At 43.0% G+C, this 13913-nt stretch overlaps 1 protein-coding gene across 1 annotated transcript; it reads right to left on the reverse strand.

Moving 5' to 3' along the window:
* Nucleotides 1-5546: 5546 nt before the first annotated feature.
* On the reverse strand, nt 5547-9950 carry LOC113445552 (17-beta-hydroxysteroid dehydrogenase type 6-like). Its single transcript, XM_026714806.2, has 4 exons — nt 9530-9950; nt 8814-9072; nt 7409-7572; nt 5547-6470 (listed from the first exon to the last, which is right to left on the reverse strand). Exons 1-4 carry the CDS (start codon nt 9840-9842, stop codon nt 6250-6252), a joined length of 957 nt encoding a protein of 318 aa, XP_026570591.1. The 5' UTR covers nt 9843-9950; the 3' UTR covers nt 5547-6249.
* Nucleotides 9951-13913: the final 3963 nt, after the last annotated feature.

A 13913-nucleotide genomic window follows, 5' to 3' on the forward strand; every position in this document is an offset into this window, starting at 1 on the left:
CTTCCTAGTCTTGAAACTGTCTTTGTTCCCTTGCACACTCCTGCCCTGCCACACTTACCTCAATGCAGGGGATGAAGAATTCAAAGATAAATATATTTAGGGCTCTTGGGACAAAATGGGAAAGAACATGTTCAATATAATTCATTTGAAAGATTACTCAGATACAGAAAGATGTTGGGATGCTTTAGGTGGTGTATGAACTTTCCTCTTTTTTCACACAAGTCACAACCTTTGGCAGCTCCATTTCTTAAAAATCCAAACCACTTGATTGGCACGTGTATTCTGGCTCAGGCATATACTGATACTGATTCTGACTGGATTGGGAGGGAAGGGAAGGATTAGAGTATCTAGTCTGTCCAGAGCAAGATTTGGGGGAGGCAAGGATTCTGGAATAGAGGTTTCATCCAGTGGTGGTATTCTACCAGTTCAACCTGGTTCTGCTGAGCGGGTAGCAGCAATGAGCAGCAAAGACTGAACCGGTTCTCTCCACCACTCTGCTGTTTGGCCCACCCACCCGCCCGGCTCCCATACTCACCTTTATCTTCTGCTTTTGAAACGCAACTGCTTTGCATGGCACAGAAGAGTGCCGCGCGGCAGCTGCTGAAGCAACCGGGAGAGTGCAGGCTTGCAGGTGGTGAATTGGAATGCCTCTGCGCCTGCGCAAAGTGTGTGTTTGGTGTGCTTGCATGCAAAGTGTGTGTATGCATGCAAAGCACAACCACCAAGCCATGCCCACTGAACCAGTGGTAAACATTTTTGAATCTCACCACTGGTTTCATCCATTCAAATCTTGTTTAAAGTTTAAATTATGCCTTTACAGTTATAACATTAATTTTCTAACCTCTATTTTATAACACATAACTATTATCAACTGAATTCTGCTTGGTACATTCCCTTAAAAATGCACACTAAGTTCTTGAAAGAATATGTATGTATGTATGTATGTATGTATGTATGTATGTATGTGTATATGTATATGTAATGTGTATATGTATGTATAATAATAGTAAATGAAATAATTATTCTATTAGAGTTCAGCTCAACCATTAATATTGATAGCAATCTTTTACATTTCTATTTAAAATATTTCCATCTTTTAACAAACATTACCTAATAATATCAGTTGTCATTCACTTTAATCACCTATATTTCATATTTTACTCATTACTGTCTTTAAACAAAAAACAAAACAATACTTATTAACAGTAGTCAATAAAATTATTAAACAATAGTTATTAACAGTAGTCAATAAAATTATTATTCTTATTCAAATCATCCTGTCAACTGATATTAATTTCATTAAAAATCTTTCATGTTTCTTTTCAATTATATACTTTTTTAAAAAATCATTGAGAGCCTTATTTTCTTATCCTCTATTTCATTTAATTACTGACAAATATTCCATTACATATCAATGCCAATTTTATTTCTCACTTTAATCATCTATCATATTTTCTAACTTTTTTCTATTTCTAGTATAACAATGCTATCTCATGTACCCTTGCAGATTCCTCTCAAATTAAATTTTTAACCATTGTCACTGTGTCTTTTAAATAGGCTTATACCTTTAATTCTTGTACATTTTTCCTGTTTCTCTATATCTTGTTTCTGTCCTTTATAGCTTCTTTTCCTTTCTATCTTCCCCCTCTTCTTCTCCCTCCCCTTTTTGTTCTCTTTTCTATCTGATTCTCCCTTCTATGATCCTCCCTTCTACTTCTTCATAATGTTATAGTTACTTTTCAAATTACTCTTTTTTTTTTGGTTGTTGCTTCAAGTCTTTTAACTCCCTTTCCCCCCTTTCCCTTTTTTACCCCACTTAAAATTGCTTGGTCATTGAAGATGGCTTCTTCTTTGTCCTGTCCTTCTTGTTCTGCAAGCATTTCTTGTTGTTTTTCATAGTTCAAAATCTCCATTTCTAAAAATTGAAATATGAAGCCCTCTTGTGCTTCTTCTTTTTGTTCTTTAAGTCTCATTTTTAGCTCTTCAAGGAGTGATGCCATTTTAAAGATTTTTAACAACCCCCAATTGATTTTATTTCATTTCATTAGGATCCACCATCCAAAATTCCAGGAATCACCCAATAATCCAAAGCTGTTTCTTGCTTCTTTTCTCACTTTCTCTTTCCAGGAACTTTGTTATCTTGTAACAAAGTTTCAGCTACAATGTGTCCTTTACAGGTCTTGTTAAAATTCCACTATCAATTCTTTTTACTTCCAGGTGGCTTCCTCCGTTTTTCCAGATTCCACCCTCTTTTTTTTCCCCTTTGCTTTCTTTCTTTTTGAAATATTTATATTTCAATACTTTATTTTCAGCTAAACATAGCCTGTTAATGTCGAAGCGGATTAACATCAATTTCTTGTTTAGATCTCTTCTTCTTAACGTTCAAAGTCAATTAGAGCTGTCAATGTGAGAGAGAAAAAAAACCAATTCTTTTTCCTTTCCCTTTCTCTTTTGCCGCTTTAAAAATCTTTTTTAGGAATAGTATTAGTCTTTGTAATTCAAGTTCCAGGTATCCTAAATAGATGTTTTCTTTGTTCAACCCGGTCAGTCAAATTTTCTCCTTTAAATTTCCTCCTGCACAATCTTGTCCGGTAGGGTTCTTCTTTGAGGTGGCCATTTCTGACCACCACTGCAACTGCCTTTGGGAAAGGAAGTAATGGCCAGCTGAGGAGGAGAGATGTGGCTCTCCTCAACCCCGCTGGCAGTCTCCCCCTTCTTCACCACCTTTACAGGGTGGCTTCAGCCCCGAATCGAAGCAGCTCAGGGCGCTCCAGCGGTGAGCATGGATCAAAACCGTGCATGATCGTGGATTTCGGTCCGTCACCAAAGAAGCCGAAACCGGAAGTCGGATAGCTTTGTTCTTTATTTGTCTTCTTGCTCAGTTGCTTGTTTGTCTCTTTTCTTCTCTCCCTTCAGGCCTTGTCAAGTTACTGACTGCAGATGGAGTCCATAACATTTACAACATTTTTGTGTTGGCCCCCATACATTACCCCCAGATGTCTGTGAAGCTCCAACCCTCACAGATTTTACAAAATAATTAAAGACACTGTTCTTTCACTAGGTCTTCAGCTCCAGCTAAATCTTTATTGGCCCTCTCCTGAGGAAGATTAATTTATTGCCATTATTTTTTTTAACATTTTGATTACTCCACTGTTGCTTATAGAATTTTAACTCTTGTACCTGACCAAGAGTATTTGAACTGCATTGTCTATAAAAACTGTAAATAACTAAATAACTCAGGTCATTCAAGAACCGTCTATGCGGCATCTCCATAGATGCCTTGATATGACCCTGCCCATTTCCCCCTGGATTTTCCAGCATGGCTGACCCACCATGGCCCTTTGTCAACGGCTGGTCCTCCACTGCTGATATACCGCTGCCACAACTTCTCCACTGCTACTCTGAAGCTGTCTAATTGTGGCTGATGCATCACAAGCCAAATTGTCATGGCTAATTTCCACCGCAAGGATGATTAAATGCACCTCTCTAGGGCTTCTATCTCACTTTGGGTGCATGGCTGATGGGGAGAGGCACAAGGGGTGTTGGCAGCAGCAGTGCTGGAAAGCAGTGGTGGTATAGCGAGAGCTGGGGGGGAAGCTGCAGTATCACATTTGCTAGCAGTGTTTGGATGGTGGGGGTGGGGAATGACAGTGAGGTTTTGCCAGCAACCTTTGGATAACTGAAGAAACTGGCTGAAATGTACTATTCTTATTACCAGGACAGTGGTGGCATTCAAAAATTTTTACTACCGGTTCTGTGGCCATGGCTTGGTGGGTGTGGCATAGTGGGTGTGGTAGGGGAAGGATACTGCAAAATCTCATTCCCTCCGTACCCCACTAACCTGCTTTCCAGCTCCATTCTCCTATGCAGGGCAACAAAAGAAAAACCCAGCCAATCAGCTGGGACTTGAGAGGCAGAGAATAGATGCGGGCAGGGCGAGTCAGAGGTGGGATTTGCCAGTTCTCCGAATTACTCAAAATTTCCACTACTGGTTCTCCAGAACTGGTCAGAACCTGATGAATACCCACCTCTGTACCAGGATCTTTTATCTACTTTTCCAGCAAGAGAAACGCGCACCCCTTCCATGGGTTTAAATGAAACATTAATGTTTAATCGTGTTTCCTCGTTGGTTCGGTTGGGATGAACTTTGGGGTTATCCATGGAAGGGGGTGGATGGGTGGATTGCATGTTTCTGGCTGGAAAGGTGGGTTTCGGAATGCTGATGTCTTACTTTAAAATGATTCCCCACTCCCCCCCCTTTTTTTTTCTTCCCTCCCCTGCCTACTTCTCAAAAGCATTTTTCCTTCCTTCCTTCCTTCCTTCCTTCCTTCCTTCCTTCCTTCCTTCCTTCCTTCCTTCCTTCCTCCACCCCCTCCTTTCTTCCTCCATCTGGACAGTATCAAAGGATTGTGAAAATATTCAGCACAGCCCGAGTAACACTAAGAAGATCTGAGCCAATATCTGAGAGATGCTTTGCATAATCCTCAGAACACCCTGCAAAGCTTTTCGTAGCATTTTCTTATTTAGATTGGGTAAGTCTCTTGAAATAGGATGGTCAGGCAGCTGTCAGTGGATGCAATAAGTATATTTCATCACCTCTCAGGCACAAGAAACTAAGGCCACACCTTGGTTGATGAAATGGACTTTGTTACTGCTGCAATGCCTACTTACAAAAATCTCACCAGACTGATTTCATTCTCTTAGGAACAGTCAGGTAAGACTTCAGGGACTCTGCGGGAGGTAAAGCCCGCACTCTTTTTGTTGTGCAAGGCCTCTAAACTCAGGCCCTTCTTCACCTCTCCTCACTTCAGCTGAAGATTCCACCATGCCACCATTATTGCCAGTAGGTATCCCTAAATATAAGTTCTCCACCTGTGCTTAATCAGACTCACTCTTGGATTTCCTCCAGTGGTGCTCTATGTACCTCTTAGGTGACCCTGGTGACACAAATAAACCTCCAGGTGGCCTTAACGACTCGCTAACAAGAATGCAAATGACCAGCTGTCTGCAAGGAGTATAAATCCTTCCATTCCCCACAATCCAGTCAGAGCTGAAGAAGCTTCTTGGTTGAGAAGCGAAACGTCTTCAAAGAAAAACCAGACAGTCCAGTTGCTTCTTGAAAAAAAAGCACCTTTGGGACAACCATGACCTGGGTGACTGAGAATCTCCATAGATACCTCTTATGCTGCTTCATCTCCTGTAGTCTTTCTGAAAATGAGTGGACCCTCTTGGATCGAGAGTGTGTCCCAATGCAAGGCTGCTATTTGCTCATTCCAAGCAGCAACCAAAGCCTCAGCCAAACCTCTCTTATTCACATGTTACTAATTTAACAACTGCAGTGATTCACTTAACAACTGTGGTGAGAAAGTTTGTAAAATGGGGTGAAATTCACTTAACAACCATCTCACTTAGCAACAGAAATATTGGGTTCAATTGCAGTCACAATTGGAGGTCTACCTGAATACGACATATTAATACTACTGTCACGGGATTTGCTAAAAGTCTGGTTTTATGTGGTTCTGTTTTCATAATGATAAACTGAAATATTTTGAGGCTTTTCAATGTATATTTTTAATTCTTTTTTAATCTTCTCTTGCAGCCATCCTCATATCAGGCTAGCAGAATGTAAACATACACAAGTACACATATAGAAATCCATGGGCAGCATGTGTGTTTTAAGGGAAGATGCAAGTAAATTATTTGTTATTTTTGCGAAGAAAAGATAAAAGGATATTCATTAATCCATGGACCATTGGAAGTTCAGAGGCAGATTATCAGTGACTGGATAGGTTTAGAAGAGAAACTTCAAATAATGATTAGCTAGCATTCTCTGTCCTTGGCTAGTTTGGATGAAGAAAGTGAGAACTACAATTGGTTGAAGATATTCTCAGCAAGCTCCAGACCAGACAGACAGACACACACACACACACACACAGAGAGAGAGAGAGAGAGAGAGAGGGAGGGAGAGAGAGAGAGCTATGACTGCCACTATGCCTAAAGCATTGGAGATCTGCAAATGTTGAAAACAAAGGGTCTTGTGAATGAACGGTCAATAGGAAGACTTGCTGATACGACAGATCTCAGGGTGGCTGGGTTGGAAGAGCTAAAAGCCTTTGGTCTGGAAGTGCTCTTACAGTGGGCAAGGACTGACACTGACGTGTACTTTTAACTGCATGGATAGGCCAAAGATGGTGGTTGGAACTTCTGTTCGTAGCCCTCCTTCCTCCCAACTTTTCCACCCCGTTCCTTTTACAGAGCATGAGCAGGTTTAGGCCAAGACCGAGTCAGCACAAAATCTGCGATGAAAGTAGGAAAGTAAGAGAGAGGAACGAAGATATACCGGGAATCCCATCCAGCAGAATAGCGTGTATGGGGGTATTTGGATATCAAAGCATGCTCCATACAGTCAGTCACCATGTAGAGGTCTGTGCAGCAACGAGCTTCAAGGTTGTCTTTGAACGCCTTGTAAACTGTTTCGAGAGAGAAAGAAACAGAGAGGGAGGGAGGGAGGGAAGGAAGGAAGGAGAGAAGAGAGAGCAGGTGGAAGGGAAAGAAAAGAAGTCAGTATGGAGATATGTGGTCAAAATACCAGAGAGAACATAAATAAATAAAAGAGCCTCCTCATTACTACATGAATGAAACAATGATAGTTTTTAAATTTAAGGACAGCTTTCTCTGAATTTCGGAAGTTTCTAAGATGGGAAAACTCTCCCTGGAATTATTGCAAAAACCAAAGCACTGGTAAGCTCTATGAGCTCTGTTATTACAGCTCAGCATGGAAAAACAGAATTGCGTTTTAGGAGAGGACTTTCAGACCAGGAGAAAAGTCCAGTCCATGAATGGTCCAATCGATACCTTGACATCAAGGGTTAGGACACCAAAGTCATTCTTGGCTGACTCTCCCAGGCCATTTTACTTCCTCATCAAAAGCCCAGAAAAAAATTTCCTTGCTGCATGATTTTATAAAGCATCTGGAAATTAAGACCATTTTTAAAAAATGGTCTTAATTCAGATTTCAACCCATTCATCCACTTTGGCCACAATGATGTCTGGGGCTTCTGTCCAAATCTGAGTGTACATGGCCCTAACTGGTGGATTCCTGTGCCACTTCCCCCACAGGCCCACCTATATCAGGAATCTAAGTGCCAATTGCTTTCCATACTGTGGGCAGGCTGGTCCTTTTCATAACCGTAGGGAAAAAAGGACAACTTTAGATTAGAGGTGTTGATACAACTGAGCAATGGCACCCAACCAAGAGGTCTAAGCAGTGGAGTTCAATGCATGTGACAAAAGGGTGGCCTTCAATCACCCATATGATGGGTGCCACTGCAGCTGGGCAATAGTCCCTTCCAACTTCTGACTCTTGGTAAGGTTCCCCTAATTAGCCTTCAAGCCAATAAAGACTTACATGAATCAAAGTAAGGCTGGCCATAGCTTTCTTTGATTTCCTTTGGGATTTTGATCCATTGCTGCTCCAGGATTGCAAGACTTTTTGGGACATCAGTCATGGATGTGCGGAAATAGCCTGGCTCGATTATGGCTACTTTCACCCCAAATGAATGGATCTCACGCCTAGAAAGAAATTATCAGTTCAGAGTCACTGCCTGCGGGGGTGGGTGCTGCTTCTTCCTCTAGCAGAGCATGAGAGATTTCAAGAAATCTGATCATTTTCAATCTGGTGAGAAAATAACTATTTCTACATCAGTCCTGACATGGAAATGTTCTCTTTGCCATTAAAGCAATTCCCATTTTTTGTTTCACTTGATTATTAATGAATGCTAATAAATTATGGCTCTCTGCATGGGATTTCAGGGTAGAGATTCTTCTATTTCAGCAAGCATATACTGAACTAAAGCCACCTACTATGCCTTTTGTCATTAGGGCGATAATAATATCCGGGTACTACTACACAGTATGTCACAGAAGTGAGTACACCCCCTCACATTTTGTAAATATTTAAGTGTATCTTTTCATGCAACAACACTGAAGAAATGACACTTAGCTACAATGTAGTCAGTATACAGCTTATATAACAGTGTAAATGTGCTGTCCCCTCAAAATAACACATAGCCATTAATGCCTAAACATTTATAAAATGTGAGCGGGTGTACTCACTTCTGTGACATACTACCGTGTTTCTCATATAATAAGGCCAGGTCTTTTTTTTTTTTTGAGCCCCCAAAAAATGGTTAGGCCATCTTTTCGGGGGTGACTTAATTCCCCCCCCCCGCTTGCATCTTCGGGTGGCGACGGCTTGGATGTTGACCTCGGCGTTGGTGGGGCACTTTGTATCGGGGTCAACGCAGGCAGCACCATATCCGGGTGTGCCACAAAAGTACTTCCTAACAGCAAGCCCCCCACCACCACCATTCCCCACCATTTTGCATGTTTTAATATAGGCCTTAATTTGGGGGGGAGGGGCTTAATTTCATTTCATGCCTATAAAACATGCTGGGACTTCCTCTTGGGGAAGGCCGTATTGTTGGAGAAACAGGGTATATATGCCAGTTTAAGTTCTGGAGGAAAGGCACATTATTTGTTCAAAGGATGAGGAAATAAATACATTAACTGGATTGATAAACTTTTAAAACCAGATTGATTTTCAGAAAATAAACTATTTTTCTGAACAGTTTAACCAAATAATAACTTGGGCCATTTTCTCAAATGAGACCAGATATAATAGGCACACCTAGCAAAGCCATTGACTTAATTCCACTTTATTGCTCCTTGTCTATCTGGGTCAGGAACGTGGAAACGTTTACTCCTTCTCAGACATCCACTCAAACCTGCTATTTGAAGCAGCACGAGATTACCTGAGACTGTCAGAGAAAGCCTCTACTCCATACTTTGAGAGACTGTAGCCACCTCCTATGGTACTTAGTCTGCCCATGATGCTGGACATGTTGACCACTCTTCCCTTGGCCTTCTTCACCAAGGGCAACATATGCAGTGTCACATCAATCAGCCCAATTAGATTGACGTTCAGCACTTTTATATAATCCTCTTTGGTCAGCCATTCATTGGGGAATATGGGGTGTATAATTCCAGCATTATTTACTAAGCCCCAGAGTCCTGCAAAAAAAACAAAAAAACATAGCAAGTATATAAAACTTTAGAAAGAGACTGAAAATCTAGCCCAGGCTGAGCAGAGGGGTTTTTTTTGGGGGGTGGGGGGATGGGGGAGGGAATCAGTTAATATAAAAGCAAATTTATTTTTCCTCTTCATGTCAGTATCTTTAGTTTAACTGGGATGTCCTCAAAAATCTTCTATGTGTGTTTCTTAGCCTAAGAGGAAATTTCCTTGAATAAAATTGAATTAAGAGCCAAAACACCTTGAAATAATGTTTTAATCAGCACTAACTACATAATTCCATGATCTCAGATTAAACCTATCATTAAAAGGTATCATAAGGAATTCTTCCTAATCATAAACCTTATGAGATATTTAATTTCACAAGGAGACTTTCCTAAACAGTTTATAATCCGCTCCAGATTATTGAGAAACCTGTTTATAGTTGAGCCACTGTACCTTTGTTCCCCACACATTCTTTTACCCATGCAGTTGCTGTCTCAATGCTCTCGGTACTGGTGACTTCCAGCAGGGTGGTTTTCAAACGATCCGATGAGAGTCTCTCCAGTTCCTGTGCTCCTTTCTGGGTGAGACAAGCAGCCAACACCCGCAGACCCTTGGCATCCAGTTGCCTGGCCAGCTGGTTTCCAAAACCAGAATCACAGCCTGTGATGAAGACATATTTCTCTCTCAAATTATCTACCTGCTGCCTTTCCCGATAGGATCGTATCACAAAGTACAGCAAAACTGCCAATGCCAGGTAGAACCACATGCTTGTCAAAATTTAAGATCTTTGGGTTTCCTGTTTTGTTTTGTTCTTAAACCAATTCTCCTGGTCTTTTTTCTTCTATCTGTCGTCCTTCTGATGTCGATGGGTAGCAATGTGTTTCCAGGAGAACTGGCATGGAAGATCCCATTCACAGGTTAATGGTTAATGATATGTTTGCAGTAGCTGCTCTGTAGTTCATTGCACCTTTCCTTTAGCAAATAATCTCCTCAGCAGGGTGGCCAATTCTGTCAATGTAACTTCACCTGGGATAAACCACCAGTGCAGATCTCACTATTATCCATCTGCATAGGTCACAGGTCACAGCTAAACTGAAATATGCATCATACATGCACAGGTGGTATTCAGCAGGTTCTGACCAATTCTGGAGAACCGGCAGTGGAAATGTTGAGTAGTTCAGAGAACAGGTGAATACCACCTCTGACTGGCCCCAGCCCCTTCTATTCTTTGCCTCAGCTAGGTCTTCTTTTGTTGCCCTGCACAGGAGAACAGAGCTGGAAAGCAGGTTAGTGGGGTGGGGATGGAATGGGGATTTTACAGTATCCTTCCCCCAGGAGTGGGGAGGGAATTTTACAGTATCCTTCCCCTGCCACACCCACCAAGCCACGTCCACAGAACCAGTAGTAAAAAAAAATTGAATCCCACCACAGGGTTATTTTTGAAGTGGATCTAGAAGTCGCAGTTGATGCAAAATAATTCATCCAGGTTTCTAACCAACTAAAAGTGTGTGGTGACATGAATGTTCTGCACTGGTTGCCTGTTGCTTAGTGGGCACAATTAAATGTGTTGTATTCAGTTTTAAAGTCTTAAATGTTTTGGGGTCTGACTACCTAAAGGGCTGCCTGTCCAGATATCAACCTTGCTGTTTAACTCAGCAGAAACAGGCCACTGCACAGAGGGAGACTTGCCACTCTGGCATGTGGGAAAATATTGCTCTGAAGTTATTACCAAGCCAGGGGAATGCACTTCCTCGAGAACTATTTGGCCAGCACTTTCTCAAAAATTAGGAGCTCTGTAACGAGGGATCTCTGTCACTAGACTTTTCACCATTAAATGAGTTCATTATTTGCTTTATTGATATATTTAATCTATCTTTTTAACTTTTTATATTGCGTTTATTGAGATTTGGGTGGGGGGGGTTGTTGGAAGAAATATCTTTCTGGGTTGTTTCAAGTGGGGAAAAAGATACTGGACACATGGAGGCTGTTTGGAAAGAAGGTTTAATGGTGGACTAATGGTGACTTGGAGCTCTTGGGCGAAGAAAGAAAGGGCAGAGATGCTGAGAGTCCCTTGGTTTTATGCTCTCTCTGGGCTTTGAACTTCCTGGGGCACAGGAAGAATATCCTGATTGGTTGTTGTCAGAGGTCATAGCTAGCTTTGTAGGTTGTGTGTTAAGTTTTGTTGAAACTAGGTGGGTGGTGCAATGAAGGGCAATTCAATGGCTCTGTCTGAAGGAAGTAGATCTTTGTTATGTAGGACTGGCCCAGGCTTTAATGGCCCATTAACAAAGGGGGGTGGTGGTGAGTTTCTGCTGCTCTGAGTTTCTACTTCTCTTTTAGAGGAAATATCCTGTCTTTTTAGTATATCCTAAAATATTTCAATTTTTTTAGGAAGGGGTAGTTTTTAACTTCCAGCAGATCTTGAGTGGTTGCATAGCAGAAAGCAACAATTTACACGTTGGAATTTGTATCCTTAGCACAGATACATAACTCACCCTTTTTATAATTTGTTTGTACTGTAAAAAGGTGAACATACTGGTTGTTAAGAAGTTAAGCTTACTTAAGTACATCAATAGTCAATTTCACAATTCATTCTTTCCAGTTTCATAATCCCATATATTATTTCAATGTGGATAGAAATTTGCCAATTTAATTTTCCCTGAGGCTTCCTTGTAGCTTTGAACCTCCAGTTTTGGCAGAGAGCATCAAACAATCTTCCAGCAGACTTTGAACCTTTCCTAATTGCTAAGTCATCCTTGAGCTGGCAAAACTACATAACTGCATAAGATTGCTGAACCCATTGCTGATCCCTGTCCTGCTTTAGTTTAATGTCATTGCAGTCCCTCCACTTCTCTCCAGGGCAAGAGGAGGCAATGCTCAGCAAATTTTACACACTTTGAAGCTTAATTTTGATGGTGTTAGAATAAAAGAGAAAACATTACTTTAACAGGTATCTGTCATTTAGTAGTCACCATCATCATCAGAAGTTAAGCGCCTCACAGAACGACTGATGATAATCGTCGTAGCGACCGAGAGGCAGCGCCTACACATCTTGTCCGCCTACGCCCCTCAGACCGGATGTCACGAGGAGGAGAAGGATACCTTCTGGGAACTGCTCGACATCCAACTCAGGCAGATCCCACACGAAGACGACATCATCATCTCGGGCGACCTGAATGGTCATGTAGGGCGGGACAAAAACGGACACCAGTGCCACGGTGGGCACGGCACAGGCGATACGAATGAGAATGGCCAGAGGATCCTGGACTTTGCCGACTCCCATGATATGACCATCACGAATACCTGCTTCATTAGGCGAGAATCTCAAATCCTCACCTACCATAGCAGAAACGGGAGCCACCACACACAGATCGACTACATCATCGTACGACGAAGAGCCGCTAAAAACGTGCTCAACGCCAAGGCGTACCCGTGCATAATCGAGCAGTCAGCACAGGCCGCTGATGGCGAAGATCAGGATCAGCAAGCCCAAGACCAGGATTGACAAAAGGAATGCAGACCAGCCACGAATCAAGTGGTGGAACCAGAAGAAGATGGCGGGACCCCTCATCAAACCGGAGCAGTTCCTGCAGATGGTCGACGGGCCACAGGAAGCGTGGTCCATGCTGAAGAGCACTGTTCACACTTCCGGCTGCCAACAGCTTGGTTGCACCAAGCCAGGACGGAGACGCATCGAACGAGATACATGGCTCTGGACACCGGAAGTACAAGATGCCGTACACCTGAAGAAACGGCTCTACAAGGCCTTTCTTCAGGACAAGACCAGCGAGAAGCTCTGCGAATACAAGGCGGCCAAAAAGGCAGCCAAGAAAGCAGTAGCGACAGCCAGAAGCTCCCACTACGATGACATCTACGAGAAGCTGAACACACGAGAAGGCGAGAATGAGATCTACTGCCTAGCCAAAAGCAGACACAGGAAGACCCTGGACATTGACCAGTTTCATGGGATCAACGACGAAAGGGGAAATTTGATCGTCAACCCCAGAGACGCTGCGGAGAGGTGGCGGCAATACTTCGAGAAGATCTCCACCGAGGAGTTCCCACACCCACGAACCCCGCGAGGTGACCCAGTTGAAGGCCCAGTCTCAGGCATTTATGCCAGCGGTCGCCGACGCCATCAAGGCCATGAAAAACGGTAAGGCAACAGGACCAGACGACATCCCTGCCGACTTCTGGAAAAAGGCACTACCGGGCTCGGCATTGTGGCTGTGCGAGCTGTTCAACAACATCGTCTCCACGGGAAAAGTGCCACACGACTGGTACCGCAGCACCACTGTTCCGATCTGGAAGGGAAAGGGCAGCCCAGCGGACTGCTCCAACTACAGACCGGTCAGGTTACTGTCACACACTATGAAGATCTTTGAACGCGTCCTTGATAAGCGCATTCGGGACATCGTCGACATCAGCGTCAACCAGGCTGGATTCATCAAGAACTGCGGCACCACCGACGCCATCTTCGGTGTGCGGATGCTGATGGAGGCTCACAGAGAGAAGAAAATCCCGCTCCACACCACCTTCCTAGACTTGGAAAAGGCCTTCGACCGAGTCCCGCACGATCTCATCTGGTACGCACTGCGAGACCACGGCATGCCTGAGCTGCTCGTACAATGGGTCCAACTCCTATACAGATGCCACAAAAGCCGTGTAAAAGCGGCAGCTGGGATATCAGAGGAGTTTAATATTACCATCGGCGTACACCAGGGCTCTGCTCTCTCACCACTGCTGTTCATTCTGGTGATGGACACAATTACACACGACCTGTACACGCCCGCCCCATGGACGCTGCTCTACGCCGATGATGTGTTCCTGGCCAACC

The sequence above is a fragment of the Pseudonaja textilis genome, chromosome 2 (genome assembly GCF_049901715.1).
Source record: "Pseudonaja textilis isolate UNSWEBS1 chromosome 2, rPseTex1.2, whole genome shotgun sequence".
In the NCBI taxonomy this organism is placed as follows: Eukaryota; Metazoa; Chordata; class Lepidosauria; order Squamata; family Elapidae; genus Pseudonaja; species Pseudonaja textilis.